We start from the raw sequence: 26,865 nt of genomic DNA, 5'->3' as shown, positions 1-26,865 counted from the left end.
ATACACGTCATTTTAAGGTGTCATTGTTACAGTGTAATCATATATTTAATTAACAACTTAAATACTATAGGGTTAGTGTAGGATTAGGATTTGGCTGAGGGTATAGTTGCATGTAATTATGCATAATTTACTGTTATTCCTGTGGTAAGTAACATTTGTAACAAGGACACTGTAAAATAAAATGTTACCCATTATCCTTTTTTTTTTTTTTTTACTATTAAAATCATTTAAAGTGATGTAGATTTGTTGATATAATGTCATCACTCCCCCTCAAAAACTGCTGTAAAGCAAACAAAATCTATGAGTTTGGAGGGAATTTGACAGATTGAACACACACACACACACACACACACACACACACACACACACACACACACACACACACACACACACACATGCACGCATGCGCACACACACACACACTGAGACTAACTGATCACATCTTCACATATTAAAAATATTTTGGTTGTCATTACTCTTCATTTTGTGCGTAATGCTGTGCATCTAATAGTTTTACTCATCATTTTATTGTATGTATGTTTAAATTAAGGTTTTTAAAAGTCATGGACTAATTTTAACTGACTAAACGTGGTAATAAACGTGTCCTTTCTTTCTGGCATGCAATATATGGAGTCAGGTTTGCCAATACAAACCAAACAGTTTTTATTAATAGCATTTATATGACCCAGTTTTAACTGTGGCATATTAAATATTAAGGCTCAACCAGAACATTCAAAGCAGGCATTTATATAAAATGTTAAACATGGTGTCCTATACACAGTATAAGCAATAAACATCAGACACATGAGAAACATTTTGTCCCGAAGTGTAAATGCTGATTAGGGATCATCAAAATATTCAGACTTCACACTGATTTGGCCTGCGTTTCCCAAAAGCATTGTAGAAACCATCTGCACAGTCTGTGTACCCAAACACTAAGGACCAGACAAAGCATGTTGTGGATGCCCTCAGAAATAAAGCAATCAATGTTTTCTTTTAATTTTAAGAAATTGTGCTTGGGTTAAGCTTAGTCTGTAGTAATAGTTGTCTTTACTTAAATATAGACTATAGTGTGTTCCGATTTAAAAGTGTGTTTTATGTGTGTGTATCCACTTTCAAGGATCTGAGATTAATTTTCTATTATCTGTTTTTTTTTTATGTATAAAGAGTCAAACTTTTATCCATGTCTTCTGTTATAACTCTGGTTGTCCAGTGACTTAACCTGCCCAGTTTTCTAAATTAGCATTGTCTTTTGTTGTTTGCACTTTATTTGATACATTTGAATGACAAGTAATAACTACCTCAAAAACAAATCTGGCAGTAACGTGAAAATCGAGATGCATTTTGAAAAGAAAAATGTACATACTTTGTATAAATTAGACATTGTAGCCGAGAAAATAAAAACCAAGACAAGAACAAGGAAGAAACAGACAGCTCAAGCAATTGTATAGGAGTACAGGTAGGTTATGTATAATCAATAAAGTATATATGTTACATTTATAAGCAAAATAAGCATATTAAAAATAAGAGAGAATAATAGAGCACTCAGGATATCTTGCTTAGAAGAGGTTTATAATATTTGCATGAAATATGTCATAAGTAATTTGTGTTAAATTTCACCTGAAAAACATATCAGCTATTTTGATTTTGATCCCCCACATTACTGTTGACTGTTTGACTGTTATGTTTTGCATAGTAAAATATAATAACAAGTATTGATTAAATAGTTAATTAAATACGAAACAGTATTTCAACTTAAAATCCTTTGTTAGGCATGCGTTGTTATGTTTGTGTCTGTTCATTAAAAGGTTAGTTGAGTGAAATCATTCAGTTTGCACTCATAGTGGTGCTAGCCTATTATCACAAATCTTCAATTAATAAATGGGCAATTAAATATGTAAATATTCACATGCATATATAAGTCAACTTATACCTTTAGAAAAGTCTATTTTACTGGGATTCTGCTTTGTCTGTGATTCAACTAAATTTCAAAATTAAATTTTAAATAGAGTAGATGATTTAGGATTTTACATTACTGGCACTTAAACAAAATATAGATATTAATAAGAATGATATCAAAAGTAATTTATGCATTTTATAAAAGTTGAGACATGTGGGGCTTCTTTCCCCAGTAGTGGGGTAATGGCCTCTCTCTTGGAATAATTTAACATTTTGTTCTATAACAACTAAATTAGCTAATGTTTATATTTATTTCCTATAATAACACATCATCATCATCCTGCACATGCTAACTTTAAAATATTTCACAGATTAAAAGTAAATGCACATTGTTCTTAAGGGGGCCATCTTCCCCAATGTTTCCCTACATATTTAAATGTATTTAATTGTTTCCGCGATAACGTATGATTCTGATAAAACAATTTCAATGATTTTAAGTCATCTCAGAGACGGTCCATATTTTTTAAACAATGTTTTATTCACACATTGAATCTATCTCGCCGGAGAGGCATGGTGACGCGCAGATCTTCTATCCAATCAGAAAGCACTCTGCAGATTAACGTAACAACGCGTAATCAACACGGAAGCGGATGTGCTTGAATAAATCCTGCACACTACCGAGCCGACAACGTGTAGCATCTCGGCTATTTGTGTTTGTGCAGAATCTGTGAAAACAGTTGTGATCTTACGTGTGTGAGACACCGAGGCACGTTGATTCTGTCATCATGGAGCTGCTGACAGATGCACTGTTTTGGACCGGTGTTGCCACTGTGGCCTGGGTGTCGGTGTGCACTCTGTGCTGTCTGCTTAACGGGATTCGTGTGTGGATTGTGGGGAATGGAAATTTGATGAAGGCATCCAAACTCGGGAAATGGGCAGGTTGGTACACAGACTGCACTGACATTATTCAGGCAAGCCGCTCCAACAATCAGCCGTCAGTTACTGTGTGTCCTGATGGTAACATGATGGGCATTTGATGATTGTGAAGCAATTTATGCAACATTTTTTTGTCTATCATGATGAGGGCTGGAGCTAATTTTTTTTTTTCTTTTACTAACTTTTTCTACTAACTTTTTTTCTTTTCCTTTTCCTTCACTGATCTTATCCGCTATACGTATCCACCGTTGACGTTTCCGGGTCTTTGGCTTAGGCTCTCGTTGCCACAGTTAAATAATATATATATATATATATATATATATATATATATATATATATATATATATATATATATATATATATATATATATTTATTATTATTATTATTATTATTATTTATATATATATATATATATATTTTTTTTTTTTTAAACAATAACGTATGCACAGTTAAAGACAGAGAAACACGAGTTTGTTAATAGATTAATAAAAAATTTTTTTGTTGTTGAAGCATTTTGTTAGTTTGCATTATTTCAACTCATGAGTGACAGGTTGTCCCGCCCTCACGCCATTAAACACGTCATCAGAGAGCAGAGAAGAGATGTCACTGCAAGAGGCAGGGGAAGTTATTTTGATTAAAAATTGAGGACATATGAAATTACAAAAATAATGATGTGCACAGTTAAATCAAAACAAAATACTGCAATATTCCATCAAAAACAAAAATGGACTTTAAAGATGCAGAAGCTCATAGAAGCACAAGGTAATAAATTAGTTCATGGCTTTTGGCTCTTAACTGACATGTACTCTGTGACAAATGGATGAAGTTGATGATGACGAGTGACAAGTGGGATCTGGAGTTAACCAATGGATAATGCCTTTGCCTTTTAGCACAGGAGGTGGAGTGATCCTCACATTGACTGTAGTCTTTTTGCCTTATTGGTAGATCTGACTTTTGACCATGAGCTTATCGTACGAGGAGTTCCAAAAGTCCATCATCCTTTGACAAGTCACCACTATCATGCTTTGCTCTGATTTTGCCCTAAGCTCTGAACAGAAGATGTTGATCCTCCAATGACAAGCACTGTACGTGTCATTGATTAAAAGTCATCTGTGAAAATCCTCTTGTGTATTTGTAAATGAGACTTATATGCACTTTTTGCTTTTAGACCAATATAAATAAGTGGATCTCAACATTTTGGAATTATGACAGCTGCTTGTTTTCAAACTTTTTTTTTATTAACAGAAACCGATAGTATTGATATTAATTTAATGAACCAATATTCATTAAGTGATTCCAGAAGTTTCGAGAGCTGTTTGTTTTTCAATAAAAAAACAATACTTATTCATATTTGGTTATTAATGATTGATAGCGATGCTCCGATATTAGCATTTTAGCTGATAAACGATATATTGGCTAATAAATCTAAATCAAATTTTTTATTTCAAAAACAAAAGATTCACCATTAAAAGTGATGTCCCAAGCACTTCAACGTAAATCAAACATATACAGCAGTAGCCTAGTTTGAACCAGTTTAAGTTTTAAAATGAATTTTACACTCCTTTGGCCAACTTTCTTTAAAAAAAAAAAAGCCTTACAAATAAACTAATAATGCATAAATAATGCAAACAAGTCATTGGACAACATTACTTGCGTATAAAGAATCAAAATGCATGAATGCCATGAATAAATGCAATGGAATAGCCTCCCACAGGACAATAATACAATTATTTCAATTGAACCATATTGTTGATGAAAATGACAAAATAGCTAGTTATTATTAATAATGCATTCATATTTTTGAAAAAGAAACCTCTGAAATTAAAATTACAGTTTAAAAATAGGAATTTGAGCTACGCCGTAAACTGAAGCATTTTGTTGGCAGGTAAATTAAATCAACGAAACTTATATGATCCTATATGAGGTTAATCATATATTATACAACAAAAACATATTACAACTTATATCTGCATAAAATGACACAAATCCACAAGTGAACTTGAACTAAGTTGCGTGTTTATCAGAATGTGTAACTCCTGCTGTGGATCCGCTCTTCCCATAACAATGCACTGAAACACGGTGACCCAAAGAATTCACAGTTTTATTACAATTGTATTCCCATTCTAATGTTACATAATATGACAGTCCTAATTATAGTTATTGATGTCGTGCATTGCCGTTTGAGCTGCATGCGCCGAAGCTAAAGAAGATCACTGGTGCACTTTACTATTTTGTTAATTCTTAACCAAATGCGTCCTATATTAGACAAATCACATTTATATGCACAAAATAAACATTATTACAACTTACAATTGCACAAAACAAAAGGCTGCGAATGCACATGCGAACTTATAGTAATTCCGTTCTGGATGTGCTCTTCCCTTATCAACGCTGAAACACGGGCGTACAAATAATTCACAACATTCTTATACAGAAGTGTTTTCATTATAATTTTATATAGCCTATATGACAGATTGCGCTGCACTTGTTGCACTTAAAGGATTAATTCACTTCAGAATTAAAATTTCCAGATAATTTACTCACCCCCACGTCATTCAAGATGTTAATGTCTTTCTTTCTTCAGTTGAAAAGAAATTAAGGTTTTTGAAGAAAACGTTGCAGGATTTTTCTCCATATAGTGGAATTCAATGGGGTCCAACGGTTTGAAGGTCCAAATTGCAGCTTCAAAGGGCTCTACACGATCCCAGATGAGGAATAAGGGTCTTATCTAGTGAAACGATCTGTCATTTTTTTAAAAAAACTCTAAAAAATATTTATGTAGGCCTACTTTGTTTTTAACCACAAATGCTCGTCTTGCACTAGCACTGCGATGCATCACACATTACATAGTCACGTCGAAAGGTCACGCGTGACATAGGCGGAAGTACCGACCTAGTGTTTACACAGCGAACGTGCAAAGTCAAACGCCATTTACAAAAAATAAAAATAAAATAAAAGGTAAAACAACGATGTTGGACAATTTTGAAGTTTTTCGCCCTATACCTTTTTGAACCGGAATGCACGCAACCTTTCAACGTGCTTACGTAATGCGTGGCGCATCGCAGTGTGCTTATTACTTATTACTTAAAACTGTAATGCAGATTGTCTGTCATTCGTTGAGTAAAGTTAAAGGAGCAAGATTTGTTTTACCAACGTTTATGTTACATCAGTCACATTAGAGCTTGGCTAACGTATGCACCGTTATTAATACAGTTCTCACATGTTCACCGCAATAAATTAGAAAAATACACATCGGTTTGTTGATGGACATATATTTGTTAATGCTGATGGTGAGGAATTACAGTTGCAACATCTCATAATGTACCTCAAACTGAGTATATCACTGAGAAACATCTTGCTCAAGTCGTGCTTGAGATGGAGGTTCGGGTTGATTAACTAGTTCTATGGTAAAATCGACGTCATCATTCGTTACTGTCTTTAGTGTATGGTGTACAATCGCTGAGCTGTAGGAAGGCTCCGAATGGAGCTCAAGTTCAGTTATGGCAATGGGCGTTTTTGTTCCCGACACGCGCGCTGTACGCGGTAGACCAATCACAACAGACTGAGCTGTCTGGCCAATCAGAGCAGAGTAGCTCTCGGAAAGGAGGGATTTAGAGAGATTGATTCATTCATGGAGTCATTTGAGAATCATTGAAAAAACCTGTTGTATGAGAGCTCCAAAACAAAATTAGGAGACTTTAAAATAGCATAATAGGGGCACTTTAACATCAGGGACCTGTGATCATTGACTTGAACGTAAGAATTATTAGGTCCCGAGTCCCGACTCCTGTTTGTAAATTTATCATCCAATGACTCAGTGACTGGTTTTGTGAACCAAATAGTTAATTGAAAAGATCTAATACCAAATTAATTCGTTCATGAATCCTGCATTGGTACTTCTCTTTCACCAAGGAGAGCTAGGGAAGATGTGATCATTTTAAGTGAATAACAGCTTAAATTTGCCCTGTTCACCTCACTTTTGAAGCCATACGATATAGCTTTGTCATTTGTGTCATTGTTTTTCAAGTCAGATTTTTTTCAAAGAACACCTTGATCCATTCAACACACTGATTTAGTGATCCAGTTGCAGCAGTTAATATTTCACTGAAGATGAAGATTATCAGTGAATAACAACTGTTTTTGGCTTGTTCCTAATATAAAGCTGTAGTATGAATTCAGAAGACTTGAAATATAGTGCAGGAATCTTGTGAACTGTAATATCCTCTTTGAGGCTTGAAAGCTCCAGTCCCTATTAGTTATTAATTAGTTGCATGGATTAATTTCGTCAAAAGAATCCCTTGAAGGCATTTAGACAATCTTTTTTCAAACAGAAAATAAGAAATATACAAATATACAAATATGCATAGAAAATACATTTTCTTCATGCCAGTTATTGTCCTTTTAATAATTGTATTTTTTATCAGCAATTATTATATGCATGTCTGTGGGTAGTATACTTTTGTGAATGAATGCATTTAAATGACTGAATGAGAGCTGCAGTTGGACATTTGAGTTTTCGTGTGTATTTACATCTCTCGCGAAGAGCACCCTCAGCAACACGTGCCTCGTCTCCTTGTTTTGCATATTATCTCCCTCCGTTTAGCTCTCTTTTATTGTCACTCCCTCCTCTTTCTCATGGAACAATGTGCACAGTGCTTCCTGCCTCCTTTTTTCTCTCTCAACTCCTCTGGTGTTTTACACTACTCTATTATTAATTGATAAACACAGACCAATATATGTTTTTATTAACCAGTCAATTGAAAATTATACTTAACATAGACTGACTTTGAACCCTGGAATATTCTTTAATGCCTGAACATGAACTGAGGAAGTGTGTCTTTACTCAGCTCATCCATGTCTGCTATAAATGTCTGTGATTTCTTTATTCCAGGGAATTCTAAATGTCAAAATGTCATTAACTGAGAATTTGAATAAAAAATACTTGAACGTGCGACTACACGTACGCATTTCACCACAACGACGTGACATAATTATGAATATTTGTGCGATATTTCAGCAAGAAATGTGCCCTCCCCTAATTGAAGGCTCTTCCCCTCTTTTACACATTGTTCTGAATGCTGCTTCATTAATAGACATTTATGAATTGCTGCTGTTATGCTACTGTACTGCACACTGGATCGCAGAAGACATAGTTCTCCCCCTTTCTGAAAATATCTTGCCTCAGGGAAAAATAAATGCATCTCGGTCTATTTTTAGAGCAGCCGATTTTAAAACCGTCCTTTTGAACAGCGCTGCTGATGTGAAGCAAATAAAGCCGTCGAGAGAGGCACGTGGCACCCCATGCTATTTAAAGAAGCATGTTACTGGGAGTGGGGGCCCAGGAGACACTTTGAATCCTCTACTGCGGCATCCAATGAGGAAGTAGGATCCCGGTCTGCGGACAGAGATGGGTGTGCTATTACATAACACAGCAAACATGGGAACATCCAAGGGCAGTGAGGGATGGCACTTTTGTTTTTCTCAAAGTTTTCCAGGTTTGAGAGAGAGAAACTTGCAGGCTTGTTGAAGAACAATGCCCAGTTGTTACAAAAAAATTGACTTGTAAGTAAATACGAACACATTCATCTGATGATAAAACGTTTTAATCTAAACCTGCGATGATTGCGGCAGTATATATGTGGAATGAAACAAAAACAAATCCATTATTGACGGACGGCAGCTAGCAGTCAGGGTTCTTGTACCCTTTTTTTCCAGCTTCATCCTTGTCGGTTAATTCACTAAACAGCTCTCCATTGTGTGACATGCAGCTGCAGTAAATGCACGGGTCTCTGACGGCATGTATACGGCCTGGTCGGCGAGTGCGGTGCATGTGATGCTGGGGGAAGCTGAGGCTCGTTTGTATTCAAGTGCTGCAGCTGTTCCAGACGAGGCTGCAGTGCCTGCCTGGTATTTTTAATCTCCTGTTCTTTTTTTAGCCTTCAGAATATTTAGCGGCAGCAGCATCAGTGTGCGCTGTGAGGGGGCGTCGTCTTCACTCTTATAACATCATTTCTCAGTTGACCAGACTCCAGCATTTAATCTTTTGATATGTAGCTAGAGAAGGTCGACGACAGACACTTTTTTTTCTTTTTTCTTCATGCTTTTGATAACCTGCCAGTTACGGATGTGACATTTACAAGGGGTGTTTCCCTGTCGCCCCTTTGCATGTTCGCAAAACTGAAATGCTTCTCCAGGTTATTAAACTTTGCAGTTTTAGTGAAGGTTTATTCATCAGTTTTCTCAAATGGCAGATGGGAAGGGGCCGTATCTGACTAATGTAGCCTACAGTTTGTGTGATAATTTAATTCACTGGGCTGTTTAACGTCATTGTTTAGATGGGCTACTTTTAAAATAACTTGAATTACACTGACCCAAATTCCTCATTTGTCAGGTTTGGCATCACTTTCTGAGGATTTTTTTTTTTTTTTGACATTTTCCAACAGATGCTGCTCAAATTCACCATCAATCTGTGAATGTTTTCACTCAGATGCAGGCTTATAGTATTTAATATTGTGCCAGATTTTTAGAAAGTAAACCGGATAGCGCTGCTACCCTTTTATTGGAGGAACTTTTTTTTCAACAAAATGTAAATGAAGTGAACATGTTAATTTCTCAGTAAACAAAGTCTAACTATTAAATACACTACCTTTTTTTTCAGCAAGGATGCATTCAATTGATCAAAAGTGACAGTAAACATTTATAATGTTACAAAAGATTTCTGTTTCAAATAAATGCTATGCTTTTGAATTTTCTATTCTTCAAAGAACCATGAAAGAAAACATCACGGTTTCCAAAATGTTCTACATTTCAACATTGATAATAATAAGAAATATTACTTGGAGTAATGTATGCTGGAAATCCATCTTTACCATCACAGGGATAATTTACATGATAAAATATAGTAGAATAGAAAACAGTTATTTTAAATTAAAATACTATTTTACAGTATTACTGTTTTTACTGTATTGTTAATCTAAAAATTGTTAAAAATGTTAAGATCAAGTAATAAAACATTTAGTGTGTGTTTTGTTTATTTATCATGTACCATTTGTTTGTCATTCTCAGTAAAAATAATTAAATGGAATGAGAATCGTTTTGGCCATGCAATTGTATACTATAGTCATGATCCATTGCATATTGTGGTGTTTTAATGTTTTTATCAATATATTGTGATTTTTTTTTAATATATATATATATATTTTTTTTTTAAATTGTATATAATTTAAATCGAAAAATGGGTGAACTATCCCTTTAACTGTAGTAAGAAAGACTTTGACTGGTACGTTCCATATCTTATATTAAGCTATTTGTGTTAATGTTTACGAACTGCAATGCATCAACTTAATTTTTCTTTAAAGCATTGCCTCCATTTAGATGAAGGGCAAGGTTATTTTATGAAATTCTAAACGTCAAAGCCTTGAAATGCAAGATAATCAGACAACGAATGTAGTTTGTACTCAAATTATACTCAAATCAAGATATTTTTACAACTTGTCTGCAGACTTGACGTGAACAGATGCGTCTTCTTTACATTGGATGTCTAGTTAAACTAAAGTACAGATGTGATGTGATACAGCAGCGCTAAACACGTGAGAGCACAGTTTTTCTGAATAAGACTCCCATTCATTCACATTTCCAGAATGTGTTGTAGGACATTGCTCAGGGTGTGTTATGTACAGCAGCATTCATACAAAATTTCACTCTCTCTGCATGTCCTCACCTAGCAGTACACCCTCGGAGCGTTTCGTCCCAACCAGTGTTTTTTTTTCCTCTGCTCATGTGGAGAAATGTATTGTAAATGTGCTTAAAAATAACTGGGAAAATGGTTCCCTTGCCTCTAACTGTGTGCCGCCCCCTCCCAACTGTACTCTCCGTTAGCTGCTTGCCTTTCACTCTTCCCTTTCTATTTTTAACTGCCCCCAGGATCAGTCCTCATTCGCTCCTCCCTTGCGCTGTCTTATTGTTCGTCATCCACCCCTCCCTTTCCACACTCTCTTGTGTTACTCCAGCCGGTGTATGCGGGCTGCCCATGTAAATCTTTAATCAGGACTGGCATCTCTGACACCAAAGATGCCAGGCTAAAGGGTTGGGGATGTTTGTCCCGTGTCCTTGATGCCCAGTGAAGAGGGAACCATGCAGGTTCAACCAAAGTGAGGACGTTTCCCTCTTTGCTTGCCCTCAAGCTATTTTTACAGAGGTGAACCGCATATGTGGGGTGACAGGGCCTGTTGTCTAGGTGAAGCTAGGGGAACTATATCTTAAAAATAAAGGTTCTTTATTGGCATTTATACTCTTGAAAATAAAGTTTCCAAAAGGGGTTTTCACAGTGATGCCATAGAAGAACCATTTTTGGTTCCCCCAAATAACCTTCCAGTAAACCGTTCTTAAAAGAACCATTTTTTTTTTCTTTTGTTGAAGAACATTTTAATATTCTAAAGAACCATTTTCCAGTCTAAAGAACCTTTCGGGTTCTTTTAGGTTCTTGAACCTGTTCAAGGTTCTTCATGGAACCATTGATGCCAATACTACCTTTACTACTATCTTTTATTTTTCACCAGTGTGAATGTTTCCATGAAGAACCTTTAACAATTAATTTCCCGAAAGGTTCTTTAGACTGGAAAAAAGTTATTTACACTCTTAAAAATAAAGGTTTTGTGGCGGGGTTTCACTGTGATGCCACAAAAGGACCATTTTGGGTTGCTTAAAGCTACACTGTGTAATTTTTTTAAGTTGATTCTTAGCAAAAACACTTTGTTCTTTCAAAAATATATGTGCTCATTAATGTGTAATTACTTCTACCAACTAATCAAGTATTCTCGTAAGCGTAGAATCTGCCATTTAGAATACATACGAGTGAGCCGCTTGAATGGCGGCAGCCATGTTGTGCCTCCATCTTGAAAATACATTAGCCTAAGAGGGACATACCTGGAAATTCAAGCTTCGCCTTTTTTACACTCAGTGGCGCAGTGACGAATGCGAGGGGGAGATTAGTCGCGACTGCCGGCAGATTTGAAATAATACGGCCACCGTAGGAGTTAAAACGCCCTCAGAATGGGAGGGGCTAGAAAGTAATATTCAGTTGGTAGTCATAAACAATTTCACCGCTAGACAGGAGAAAATCCTACACAGTGTAGCTTTAAAAAAACCTTCCAGTGAACAGTTCTTAAAATATCCTTTTTTTTCCTAGGTGAAAAACAATCTGAAGAACCTTTTTTGCAGTTGGACCCATAATGATTTGTCTATGGCATCATTGCAAAAACCTTTTGGATCATTTATTTTTAAGAGTGTAATAGAGAACGGTACAGGAACACGTCGTCTGTTTTGCTGTCGTTTCCATGGTCTCGTCAGCTCATACAGCAGACATCCATGTTTAATATGCATGAGAGTCCCTGGATACTTTTTTTTTTAATTCCAAAATAATACGGTTAGTTTTTATTGAATGAAATTTATGACATCATCTTTATTTTCTCACAAAAGTATAGCTTGTGTTTTAAGCACTGTTTATCAATATGTATAGTTACACTTGCTGTCAAAGTGTCTTTAGATATAAGTCGAGATGATGTGTGTTTAGTGTGATAATTTACATTCTCTCTCCCTCTGACTTTTTCCCTATAGTTGTGACTGGGGCCACAGATGGAATCGGAAAAGCCTATGCAGAGGAGGTAAGATTCCTCATGTTTTATTTGCCCCCCTCACGGAAATCACAATGAGTCATCAAACTAGAGGTCTCAGTCAGAGTTCAGGGAGAACTCCGCTCTCAAAGGTTTGCCTCGTACAGTCGACAACCCGGCAAGCATTTACTACCCTGCTTCTCATTTCTACTGTTTGATGGCCTTTGTGAAATTGCGATTTTATTATATGCTATTTTTAAGTGATTGTAACAATACATCAGATTCTGATAACGAGATTTGATTCTGTAATAATACACATAAGGTACCGATACACTCACAGCAAAGTTCTGGTTTCTTTCATTTGGGTGTAAAACACAGTTTGAAATACCTTTGCATCGATATACTGTTAGTGAACATCCCAGCGCTGCCCACACTGCTGAGAGCTGCGTTTAGATGAATATTTAAATATGTGCTGCATGTTTTCCTCTCAATAATAAAATAAACACACAATGAAAATGACAGAGGTGAGAAAACAGCAGTTAAGAAAGCATCTGACCATAATGATGTGGATATATTTATATAACACAATAGATTGCTTAAAATCAAGCAGCTTTACAATATTAAACATGGAAAAAACAGTGTCAGGGTCTCTTTCAGGTAGAATTACGACTTCAGTTTCTACTATAAAGCAACTCGTCAGTGTGTTTGTTTTTACTCAATTCTGACCTTGACGGACAGAAGTTCTTTCTTTAATTTCACTCTAAGTATATTGGGACCTTTTAGAGTCTGATCCCTTGTATAGTAATGCAGATAGAAATATATATTGATTGTGAATGCTAGCGTAATTGTGATCTGATCATGTGTGATTTCTGTTGTTATAATATTGTATAGTTATAATGTGAAATGTTTCTGATTCTGTGCAGCTTGCTCGACAAGGTTTTGCTATAGTTCTCATCAGCCGTACTCAAGAGAAGCTGGATGAAGTGTCCAAAGCTATTGGTAGGTGTCTGCTTCGACCTGTGGGAAAACACTCTATAGACCTCATTTATGAAACACAAGCAGAATGATTTTTTTTTTTTTGCGTAAACCATTCATACATTTTCAGGAGTGTTTGTATTTGCAAATTGTTAGTTGGTCCGGAAAAAAAATACACCTGCTTCCAAACACGAGTTAATGGTGTGTAAAACATCAGAACGTTTTGTGTTCTTTTAGGTAAACTGGTGACACTGCATTTTGATGACACAATTTACTGTGATAACATATAATAATAATAATAATAATAATAATAATAATAATAACAATCATTTAGTTAAATGTGAAGATTAATTTCACTGATAAACAAAAATGATTAAAAAATCCACCTAGTCTATTTTAATTTTTTATTATAGATTGCTACTACTCTGAGTGCGTGTGTAGAATTTGTCAGCAAGATTAGCAATTTAATTAATAAAGTTTTATTTAGGCACATGGCCAATAAGTCTGCCAAACCTGATAAGGGAGTCCAAAAGATCCCACAGCATTCCTGTACACATAATTCATGGGTGGGGTTTATTCTAATTATGAATGAGCGTGCATATTATGTGCCCCATTTATGAATGATTGGAATTCATTGACATTTACTAAGGGCCAAAAAATAACACTCACCAAGTGCCAAATGCGAGGAAAAATCGCCGTTGGCGAGTATATGAAACGGTGTAACAGTTGGCCAGTAATATTTGTATGAATTCTAACGATGCTGAGATTGTGAGAACATGAACGTGAACTATTGTGAACGACGCTCCGGGCAGTTAACTGGGCATTTTCTTCTTAAAGGTAGGGTATGGGATTTGCAAAACGGCCGGCAGATTTTGAAAATACACAACTCAAATGGTCCTACCTTCTTTCCTCAAACGCTGGCCCTGACTCCACCCATTCATGTGGAGGGAGGGGGATGGGGGAGGGGGGTATGGTACGACCGTTTGATTGACGAACTTACTGTCCAATGATTCTAGGTGGTCTTGGAAATGATTGGCTGGTGTTTTTCGAGTCCTGCCCGTTCCACAGATTAAATTAAATTGCTTAATTTTCATTTCAGTGCTTCTAACTCAGTGGCTGTAAGTGGGTTAGGAATAGGATTTCAAGTGATTTTGAAAAAATGAACAAAAAAGAGAATCACATACCCCACCTTTAAGTCACCGGCCATTGGCGGGTGTGGCAAAATGTTAGTTTTAGGCCCTGCATGCACACGTTTAACTTCCAAATCTGAGGTTTATGAAGCATTTGTGAATTTGAATGAGATTTTTTTTTTTTTATTTTTTTTTTTTTTAGCGTCCATTTTTACGTGCAGATTTAGTGATATATGAAAGGAAATTTCATGAATGAGGCCCAATGTGTCTAAGTTTTTTTTCTCTTTTTTTGTAGCTCAAATAATATCTAGAGAGCAATTTGACCAATGGTTGATATGAATGCATAGGTGCACATGCTGCAATTTAATTTTAGCAAATGAGCTGCATGATAATGGGTTGAAATGACACCAAAACTTAGTTTACGCAATATTGATTCAAATCAAAATTCACCAAAAGATTTAAAACCAAAAATTGTGGAATTCTTATATTCTTAAAATGGCCAAATATTGTTTTATTAATCAGTCTTCCACCACTCTGTTTAACTATTAATTAAAAATACTTGATTTTCTTGTTTTATGTACATTGTGTTGCTGTAAAAAGATCAATTTAATTCGGTCCCACTTTTTATTAAGGTTCTTTAACTACTATGTAGTGTACTAACATTTAAATGTATAATTTGATACAATGCACTTATTGTGTACATGCATGTTTTTACATTGTATTTATATAAAAAAAAATACCTGCATGTAGTTACAGCTGTAATTTCTGTAATTACATCTATACTTACACTGTTGACCCTCACTTTACACTGTAACCCACCTTTAAGCCTAACCATACCAAACCTGTCCATAACTTTACCCATATCCCACCTCAATAGCAGCAAAAGTGTTTTGCAATACAACATGAGCACAATAAGTACATTGTACATGAGATTTATTTTTCTGATCTAAGTACATAGTAGTGGAAGACACCTAATATAAAATGTGACCTTTATATTTAAAAAAATATATACAATTTTATATGTATAGTCTACTGTTGATTGTGTTGATTGCACTCTTTATATCACTGGCACCACAAGAACAAAGCAAAGGCAGGGTCTCAACATTGCATGAATAGAGCGGCAGTGGCTGAATCGCAGATGCACCCCCATTCATTTCTTCTTGTCCTTTGGTTGGCTGACTCCTGATCTAAGGAGGATGGCATGATTTAGAGCATGCACGCACGTGTGTGCATCCATGTGCTGGCAAATGTGCGTTTGCGTTTGCTCGTGTGCAGAGGACCTGTGGGGTACCTATTGGTGTGTGTATGGAGTGCTGCTCCTGTTTGTGAGGCAGCGAGTGTCTCCCTCTGCTAAATGAATGTGGATGTTAATGAGCTGAGTTATTTTTAGCTCTGTGTTGAAAGGCAGGCACTCTGCCAATTGAGCTGCCTGGCTTCTGCAGCAGAGCGCGACTTCACAGATGGAGGTGGATCCTGGAGATGTCATGGCGGGAATGAGAGAGAGAGAGAGAGAGAGCATCGAATGGAGGAAATCAGCCCAGTGACCTCCACTGAACACTGGCAAATATAGTCAGGCGCACCTTTCAATTGACAAAAGTCATCAGACAATTGACAAACGTGTTGGACATGATGACGACTCTTGCCTTACATGTGTGGTGTAGTCCTCCAAATGGACAGGACTTCTGTATGGTGTATACTGGTGATAGAGCAATGTTTATATTAACATTTATTATATTCAAACATTTGTTTTATGCTGAATTTATTAGGTCTGCACGATTAATCACAATTTCTGCGATTTGATTAAATAAATGTATGAATTGAGGCACTGTGCTCGTTTACACACGAGCAGCTCAAAATTCCTTGTTTTCAGTGTTTCATAAGCTTGGGTCTCTTATAACGTTCATTTGGGAACTTGACAAGCGCCAACTATCTTCCCAATCTTGTAATGAGAAGTGCTTAAAAACCAGCTGTTGCCAACTAAAGAGAAGGTCTTTATGGTCTTCCTTTGGTTTTCCGCCAAAATAAAAGCTTTTAAACATGAATAAAGACACAAATATTAATATTGTAATTTTACAGTTGCTCTGTAAATTACAATTATTAATAAACAGTTATTATTATAATATTTTCTTAAATTGTTTCCATTTTATAGTGAAATATTACAATAGATATATTTCAATACAATACGTATTATATAAATACAAATTATGCAGCCCTAGAAACAAGCACAGCAAACCTGAAGCTTTAAAAAAAGCATTTTTGATTTGCAAACACAATTTTTTTTACCAGATTTTTACAAATCGTGTTAATCAACCAAGTGGCCATCAACTAATTATAATGATGTCACAATGACAATAGTGGCCAAAATATCAGTGTACTTGTAGTTTATACCAAGCGTGCTGCACAAGCCCTGAAAAGTGAAGCCAAAACGTCTCGATCGCCCCCCGGTGACTGGTCCTAGTGTAGGTCATAAGCCCCGCCTCCCCGTGTTATTCAACTAAACAATTAAATTACACTTCAAATATCTTTTTCCCAAAGGTGGTTTCTGTCATTTACTGTAGTTTTTATCACGCTGATGTAAGTTCAAAAATTGGAGCAGAACAGAGGAACGGAGCAGACATAGGCCACTTAAAAAAGTGCAGGGAGAGTGCATTCTGTGAGAGTGAGGGCGGGGCATTGATTTTGCTGCTTTACTTCCTGCTCACTACTGCGCAGACCTGGTCCCGAGATCACTACTGCGCAGACTCAAGTCCCAAGATGTCAGCGCCGTATCGGGACACTGGCGGCTTCAGTCCTCACCAATGGAAGAGAGCGAAGGGGCGTCGTCCATCTTTTTTTACAGTCTATTGTTTATACTGATGATTGTGCTTTAAGAAGGGGTGTGACGATAGCCTGGCTCCGCCCTCCTACGTACTTTCGCTCAATTTTCATTTTCCTTCAGTACTCCGTCTGGGTTTGCGGTATATTATTGGGTTTTCTTTTTGGCGGTCCAATCAGCGAACAGAGGGAGTGGCTGAGAACGATGATGTTGATGTTGTGCGCTAGTCTGAGTTGTAGACATGCGTCACAACCAAACGTTAGCGATTGGTTATGGCAGATCCAGAGTGGCTCTGGGCAGATCCAATAGTTTTAAACTTCAGAGTACCCGTAATACTTTAGACGAATATACTTGCACTCTTTCACTGATTATATTTAAAATAATGTTAGCCGCTTTTTACTGGTAACATGACATTTGGCATTATCAGGACCCACAGATATTCCCTTATTGCATTATTATACATTATATTCAACATTATACACCGTAGTTTAATGCAGTACTGACACTAAAACTCTGTAAACTACGATACATATTGTTGCATTTTTGTATTGCGATATATTGTGACAGGATTTATTGTTACACCCCTAGCTTTAAGTACTCTTTACAAAATGACAATAGTGAACTGAAAATGGTCAGTGGGCTTTTAAGATTCCTCTAGTGGCTTTTCTCAAATGTACCCTATTGATTTTACGTTCAGAGCTGTTCATTGAATCTGTGGTCTGTTGCCATACAAATTTGATACTAACACCAAATACATCATTACAGCTCATGACCTGAGTATCTATTACTTTAATAGGTACCAGTATCCACCAGTACAATAAATTCTCCTATTCTCCTGTTGAGTGTAGTTTGATTAAGATTTGGTGTTTTTTTTTTTTTTTTTTTTTTTGGCTGCATTTTCCTGGTGTGACTTTCTGAGTGCTGCCATCTATGCACGTCACATTTCTTTCAATGAAACAGTGCAGTGTCTACTAGAGCGAGCATGTGAATGGAGTACTTTTAGTGCTTTCTTTCCATTCTTCTCTCTCTTTCTGTTTCTTTCTCCTCTCCACCATCCATACTCAGACATATTTAGTAAATAAAGTACTTTTACAACAGAACATCTTAGTGCATTTCAAAGGATTGAATGATGGCTCATATGAAGAGAAACTGCAGTTTTAGTTTGTTTAGTTTGTGATATGTTTTGTTGCAATTATGTTACCAAAAGTTTTAGTTGATTTATTGGCACTTTTACACTTTCTCCGAATCAAACCAGTGCAAGGCAAATTAGCATCATGTTGTTAACATTCTGTGACATTCCATAAAGCACCTGCATTCCTAATGTTCCTTTTCCTTTTCTTCCAGAGAGCAAATATAATGTAGAGACCAAAACCATTTCTGCTGACTTTGGATCTGTGGACATCTACACTAAGATTGAGTCTGGACTGGCTGGACTGGAAATAGGAGTTTTAGGTATATTACATCTCTGTTTTTTAGGTGTTAGTGGGATACTATTTGGTTAGGGTGTCTTTTTTTTTTTTCTTTCTTTCTGGAACAATATGTTCTTGGCTCAAACAGCAAAACTTTATTTCTCTCTCTTTTTTAATGATCAATTGTCTGTTTAGTGACACTTTAGTATTTGCTGCCAGCTATGGGAAACTGGAGGGAACAACCTATCTTTCCACATCTCTTTCTTAACCTGTTTTTTTTTTTTTTATATCGCTCAAGCGCATAGAAAGTGCTTTTATTATGTTTTTTTATTTTTTTTTTATAATAATCTCCCCTGAAATTATTTTATGTCTCTTCCACCTACAGTTAACAATGTTGGAGTGTCTTATTCCTACCCAGAGTTCTTCCTCAACATTCCTAATGTGGACAGCGTGAGTTTATGTAGCCATTTGTAAATCGCATTGTGCAAAACTTCCATTTTATTAAAAAGAAGTGTAATTGTCTGTGTTGTTTTAAATTTTGTTTTGGTTGGTAACGTATTGACAGTTGTAATTGCAGTTCATCAACAATATGATCAACATCAACATTACGTCAGTTTGTCAGGTAAGACGCATTTTCTCTTCACTTAAGTCTTAGAAACGGCCTTTACATGCCCGCTGGTAACAAAGTGTATGTGTGAATGACAGAAACAGTCATAACGTAGTTTTTATGATTTATAAGGTAAATCATAATTTCGTTTTTGGGTCATTTTTTTTGTTGTTGCTCTGCTTTTAAGACTCCTTGTCTACATTTTACTAATGGTAACTGTCCCACTTCCTCTGTATTGTGTCTGGGTGGGCCAAGTTTCTCAACACAAACTGCTGTTGGTGTGTTAATAGGGGCTGTCATGTGTAAAAGTGTTCATAGTTTTGGTATTAGATATTTACAGAACTCCTTTTAGGGCTGGAGAGAACATTCTGCATCCTGAATGTGGCAGTGTTTTCATTCTACAAGAAACTGTTTTATCTCAATGTATCCAGGAAAATTTGCTTCTTCATAATGTGGCTGATTTTACTAATTTATACAATATAATTACAGCACTATATATAAACCAATAATATTTATAGCCCTATATATAAACCGTTTTCGTTTGTGCATAATAAGTTGTGTGTAGCCAGCTGCTACTGCAGTTCTGTATTATAAAGCCTGAATTTTGAGTCTATGCTGCCTCCCTCAGGATCCAAGATGTATTACTCTGTATGATGAAAATACATATGCACTTCATAGGACAGAATTTTTCCAAGGATTGTCATGTGCATTGTTTTGCATATATGAAATATTACTGAAAAGATCATTGGATGTTATCAGAGTTTATAATCATGTTCTTTAATTCATCGTGCAATAGAACACTGTAGATCTGATTCACATGTTTTGTCCCTGCACTATTATAGATGACGCGATTGGTTCTGCCCAGGATGGTTGACAGGTACGTTCAGAGATCACTAAAATGCGTTTTTGTTGACATTTTAAAGTAGTGTTTGTTTGGTTATTCAAAGCAGATGGAATGATTTTCATGCGTGTAGCGATATGACTAGCATTTCCCACAGACGTGTGTCATGCAAATATTTATTTTTATACTGTTTGGTCATCTCATGCTTACGTGTTGGTTTTGGCCTTTTAGTTTTTGCACACTTCAGTCCAATAATCATGATCAATTTTTTTTTACTTTTACATTTTCTCATTGGCTATTATAAATGCATCTTGATAGAAACTGTTAATTATTTTTTGTGGCAGAGGCTGACTGTGTCGAACCAAAATTAAACAAATAATGGAAGATTAAGTTTGTTCCAACCAATGTATGAAGTTAAAGTCTTTAGAAGAATTTTCCTCAGTTTTGAGAATAAAAGCCATACCGAAAGTATCTGTATAGCTCCTCCCATCTAGAGCCCTAGAGTCTGGTGTGCACTAGTACATAATGCAACAGTATGTACACTGGCACTGGCACGGGCACCGGTTGCCATAGCAACAGGGATGCAAGAATCCGTTAGAAGGGATAATTCTGTGCTGTCAAAATGGTCGAGTGAAAATGAAACGAATATAAGGGACGCTACAAGCACTGTTGTCTGTATTAAACATGCTTATGTGCTCTTTCTAGGTCTAAAGGAGTGATCTTGAATGTTGCCTCAGCGAGTGGCATGTACCCAGTTCCTCTCCTCACCCTCTATTCTTCTTCGAAGGCAAGTCATTTTTCTCCTTTTCTCTCTACCATGGATCAGGCCTTGGAAATCTTTCTGAGAAAAGTCTGTCTTGTTGCTAACGTTCTCAGAGGAAGTTTCCTGAAATCTCATTGTGTTTAGCAGCACTATTTTGAGCATATTAGTTGTTGACTTTAGAATACTAGAGCAACTTGATGCTTTGGGTTATGTGTTATGTGAAGGTTAATGAGTTTGTTACATTCAGGATGTTGAAGGACATGCATTAGATGATTATTCTCACTCCTTCCAGGCCTTTGTGGACTTCTTCTCCCGTGGACTTGATGCTGAATACAAAAGCAAAGGGATTATTGTACAGGTGAGTGAAAATTTTATGACAGAGTAGTTTTAAACCACTTAACTGTCACATGAAAATACACTATCCAAACTTAAATGGTTGTAATTCAAGAATGCTTTTGAATGTAGACCTAAGGTTGATCTTGTTTTGAAGAAGACACTTGGCAGATTATTGTAGATGTGAAATAAATTCACAAAAAAAGTTATAGAAGTTTAAGAAAATGTAGAAATATTATGTTTACAAGACATGTTTTACTCCAAAACCGCAAGATAATCGAAGTAAAAAATCAGAATAAGCTGTGTTCCAAATTTTAGCTTGATATCTCAAAACATGAGCTTTCAGTAAGATTTTATTTGGGCGCAGTACCAAACTTTTTCACTAGATGACAACTAAGCTCCATTACTGACCATATAAAGGCACCTCCATTTCCATATGCTTTGAGTGATCTGAACCATATATTTCCATAATTTTCATACAATTTATGAAATAGACATAGTATAGTCAGTTTGGCAGTGTTTGATTTGAATGCGACCTTGAATAAACACATAAAAAGATCATGAATGTGCGTTATAGCTCGCCGCCGCATGACAAATGGTTAATCTATTATTTTTTCTTTATTCAGACCTTTTTTATTTTATTTAATGGATGTTATCTTTTGAACTCATGAAAACAATCTTTAGGTTTCTACCAATCTTTCACGATTTTTCATGTTCATCACTATTTCAAAATAAAGGTCGGAACACGCCTTATAAGTATGTAAATATTCTTGTTTCAAATTATTAAATTACTGCTCTTGTGTAATTTACTTTGAAAATCAGTTACCAAATATGAAAGTCAGATTTCTTTAAGCTTTGTAAGCTTTCAAATGATATATAGTTTGTCAATATTACTTTAGGTTTTTACTAAGATATTATTGTTTTAAATAATGTTTTAAGAGCTATTTTCAAAGTTCAGACCTCATTATATTGTTGTTGACTGAAAAGAAGGACATTTAAAGGTACACTATGTAACACTTTTTTTATCTTTTTTTTTTTTTTTAAATAATGAGACTAAATCATCAATCCCTCCTCCAAAACTTGTTTTTGTCTTACCTTGATTCACTATGGTAAGCTTATTGTAAGTGTTCACCTAGCGGGATGGTTTTTCGCGGGAAATTGTGTACATGCGCCACTCGCCCGTCCGTGTCTCGTTATATCCGTAAATATAGAAAAGTTGCTCTGCCTACTTTGATGCGTGTATGGTGTGGCAGTGGCAAAGGTTATTTAAGAAAGGTTTAAATGGAGCAGCTAAACCTTGAACCTGTCTTAAAAAGAAATGCAGAATAGAGGAGAGTTTGCTGGCAAAAAGAGAACGCGGCAGAGCTCGTAATAAAACGAGAATCAACATTGACGAGAATTTGAAATGTTGTAAAAGCGACGTGGAGATGGCGTTTTATTACCCAACAGGTGAGTAAGGTATTTTATTAAACGGATAAATTACCATATGTAGCTCTCTAACAGAGTTCATTGTAAAGCATTATCAATTGTAAAGGGTCATAATCATCCGCACAGTCACGCAGAGCCGAAGCACAACCAAAACAATGTTCTTCGGCAAAATACATGGAGTTTTGCTATTTTAACGCTAGTGGGCCAAAAGTTACATAGTGTACCTTTTTAAAAATGCAACTGATGATTTTAAGTGAAATTCCATTTGAGATATACTGTATAGTGTTTGGGTTTTTCTACTGGTGATGTGTTCTGGTCACCCAGACTTAGACTAGTTCAACTGCTTACAGTGATGAAGTGTCTTGTGTATCTTCTTGAAGAGCGTGCTGCCGTTTTTTGTGACAACCAAGCTGAGCAAAATCAAGAGGGCGTCTCTCGACATCCCCACTCCAGAACGCTACGTAAAAGCCCAGCTGAGTACCGTAGGATTGCAGACTCAGTCTAACGGTTACCTCCCTCATGCCATCATGGTGAGACCCTCTTAAAATGCCTTCATCTTTAATTCAGTGTTCAGGTCTACAGTGAATTCAAGGGGTCAGTAAGATTTTTGTAAAAAAAAATTTGTGTGAATGTTTTTGAAAGAAGCCTCTTATGCTCTGCCAGGCTGCACTTATTTGGTCAAAAATACAGTACAACAGTAATATTGTGAAATATTATTACAATTCAAAGTAACATATCTTTTTTAATGTATTTTAAAATATATTCCTGTGACGCAAAGCTGAATTTTCAGCTCCATTTCTCCAGTCTTCAGTGTCTCATGATCCTTCAGAAATCATTCTAATATGCTGATTTCTGATTATTATCAATGTTGAAAACAGTTGAGCTGCTTAATATTTTTGTGTAAAATGTGTAATCTGGATTTTTAACAGTGTTTGTTTGAAACAGAAATCTTTTGTGACATTGTAAATGTCTTTACTGTCACTTTTGATCAGTTTAATGCATCCTTGCTGAATAAAAATATAATTTCTTTGAAAAAATCCTACTGACCCCAAACTACAAACTATGCTTAAAAGGACAACTTGGAATGATGGAAGCTTGTATATGGTATAAACTATAGTACTAAAGCCGAATGTTTTCGTCTTCTGGATTCTAATAAGTCTGTTGTTATGTCATTGCTGCAGGGTTGGGTGACCACTGCTCTGCTTCCTGCAAAGCTGCTCAACAAATATGTTATGAGCATGGGGTTGTCCCAGCGCGCACGCTATCTGAAGAAACAGAAGCAAGGTTAGAGACAAAAAAAGGACAGACAGAGGGATGAAGGAATGGTGTGATGAAATGAGGGACCAGCAACAAAAAATCCTTAATCTCTCTTCCCTTTTGCTGTCAGGGGCCAAGAGCAGTCACACCAAACTGCTCCTGATAAGTCTGTTTGAGATGGTACGAATCAAGCAATGTATTTTCCAGACATTAGAGTGCTTTGTTGAGTCGTTGCTAACCAAAAATGATTTGCTTGATCAGCCTTTGCTGATTAGCTCGTTTGGACAACCGCAGAATAGTCTCTGTCTCTGTTCTTTGTGTCCTAACAGTCACTAACAGCATCGATCAGTACAGTTTGTTTGGTTTTCTTTAATGTTTAGAGAGAGTTAATTAGTAGTTCTCTGGTAATAGTCATCTGATGAACATAAATTATGAAAAAAAAAAAAAATTCTTAACCTGAATGAAATGTCTGTTTGCGCAGCACTTAGCAACAGCCCCCATTACCATAATCAAAAGATATGACTTAAATTAGGCAGGTTGCCTACAAACAATTTGAAAATTGCATCTGGAACGTGCATTTATTCGTGGTCCATATTTGCTTTTTTTTCTTCTTCTTCTTCGTCTGACTCAGCAGTTGTTTACAAACGAAATGCACTACATTTAACTATTTGTGCCCATCACAGATGGCACTATGCATTCTATTGTCAGAGCATCTATTTTTGAAAGGAGTTTGTTGTGGAAAGTTTGTGTATTGTTCACTTTGTAATGCTTGAGCTGCTGGGGTTTTGAGGAAGCAAATTTCAAATCTGGCAACAGTTTATTTGAAAGCTGAGGCTGTGGTTCCGTTATTATGTGGTCAATGATAAATACAGTATTTTCTCCAAGACAGCACTTAGAATTCCTAAATGATTGGCACTTTCAGGTTTCATTTTGAATTACTTTTACAAAAAAAGTCTAAAGCCTGCTGCAGCAGACTAAACGCAATCCAAATGCCTGCTTGTGAATTAATCTTGCATTTCAAATAATTATAATAATAAAATAAATCTTTCTAATACTGTTTCTCACTCATATTTTTGATGGATTTTTCATACACAAAAAGGGAACGTTAGTTGACCTTAATATTAAATATCAGATAAGTGTGTTTGTGGTAAGATGGAAGGTCTATAGCAGGGGAAGTTCCAAGAGTCCGGTCTCTATATTTCCTTCCCAGCGGCGGTCCGGACAATACTCTTTTGGAACAGTTATACATTTCGATCGAGGCAGCCATAGTACTTTGTAAAAGAAAAAAAACCTAAACACTCAAAATAGTCATCAAAGATTAGAATCTTGGGCCCAGAGAAACTTCCAAAAAAGTAAATATTTCTCCCAAATGGATATTAATATAAAAAGGTTAGATCAGATGTTTTAATAGGCTATTTTTGTTCTTAATATTATATATCAGATAAGTGTGTTTATGGTAAATTGATAAAGATGGAAGGTCTATTGTAAGACCAATATTGTCATGATTTTGGCATGCATGGCTTCATTCCCTTAGTACATCATGCCTTCTCATGATTTCAGAATTGTATCTTATGCTCACAGCTAGGCTGCATTTATGAGTCCTGTCCTCACACAGAGTTTTCCCCGTGCCCTTTCTCGCCTCTGTGTATTTCTCCCCTGCAGGCACGAGCCATCTGTGTCCAACACATGTCCATGCCCTTTGCATTCAAATGCTACTAAAATTTTAATCTTTGAGCCTTGGTACAAGTGAATTCCTCCCTATGTTGTATAGCTTTGTAGCGGTGTTATAAGACAATCTGCCTGGTGTCACGTCCACCTCCTCTGATACATGTGCACGATCTCTCATGTTGTGTCTGAGTGCCAAATCCTTGAGCGCCATCCATCAGCCCCCTCCCGGTTGCATGCCGCATGCGTGTTTGTTCCAGGCAGCAGTGGGGGGTGATTCCGGAGGATAGGAATGGAAGTCGGAAGCGTGACAGTCCTGTGATGAAGGAGGAGCCGTGAGGAGTGAGTGGGAAGAGAAGGCCTATATAAACCCTCACAGCAGCTCTGGATCACGAAACACTCGAGACGGATACAGAGCAAGAGCAGCAAACTGGCTTGAAGAGCTTCTCTCCTGTTTCTTCATCTACAAAAAAGTGTGGATTTGGAGGACTGACTCACCTGGTGAAGAGGAATTTGAAAACGCCTTCCCCACTCATCCAAACCGGAAACCTCACAGGATGTCCGCACACGCAGTGATGATGAGCCACATGAACGCTATGGCTGTTTACCGGATGTCTTTGGCTATGGAGGAATTCCCCCAGCTCCTGGGGTTGTCCAGGACCCGCGACTGCGCAAGGGCCCGGTCCGTGCTGCGGATGAAGAGCAAGTTCAGCTGCGGCAGGATTGCAGAAGAGGTGGATGAGGAAGGACGGATGGCAGCGGAGGAAGACAAAGCACGGCGCTCCTTCTTGCAGTCGCTTGAGAGTCTGCGCAGATGCACGCAAGGACGCCAGTAACTCGAGGAGCCTGAAGGCCAGCTTGAACCTGTATGGACTGAGAGACTGAGATTCAGTGTAGAATGGAGACTATTTTAAGGGAACAGTCAGGGTAGATGCTTCACAATGAAGCCAGACTGACTGACCCCAAGCTGTTTATACCTACCAAAGATGGGTAATTTGCTGGTTTATACGTTTCTGTTCAGATTTTTTTCCTGCACTAGAAAATATGCGGAGCATGCTACTTGCTGTTAATACTGGAAATGTGTTGCATGTTTGTCCATCTCCCGAGAAAAGCTGTGGAGTTTAAGGGCCACACATTAGCACTGTTATGGTTTTACCAAAGGCAAAATCTATTTTAAGACTGTTTTCTCACAGAT

The 26,865-nt window shown here is 36.7% G+C and overlaps 1 protein-coding gene across 1 annotated transcript; it reads left to right on the top strand.

The window, feature by feature from the left end:
* The first annotated feature begins 2,517 nt into the window (after positions 1–2,517).
* Positions 2,518–25,057, top strand: hsd17b12b (hydroxysteroid (17-beta) dehydrogenase 12b). The gene is made up of 11 exons (XM_084109271.1): positions 2,518–2,838; positions 12,452–12,498; positions 13,371–13,446; positions 18,712–18,819; positions 19,162–19,226; positions 19,354–19,398; positions 20,226–20,260; positions 20,930–21,011; positions 21,280–21,345; positions 23,129–23,278; positions 23,930–25,057. Exons 1-11 carry the CDS (start codon positions 2,685–2,687, stop codon positions 24,035–24,037), a joined length of 936 nt encoding a protein of 311 aa, XP_083965397.1. The 5' UTR covers positions 2,518–2,684; the 3' UTR covers positions 24,038–25,057.
* Positions 25,058–26,865: the final 1,808 nt, after the last annotated feature.

The sequence above is a fragment of the Abramis brama genome (assembly GCF_963993115.1).
Source record: "Abramis brama genome assembly, chromosome: 3".
Taxonomy (NCBI): domain Eukaryota; kingdom Metazoa; phylum Chordata; class Actinopteri; order Cypriniformes; family Leuciscidae; genus Abramis; species Abramis brama.
This window is presented reverse-complemented; position numbering and strand designations above follow the sequence as displayed.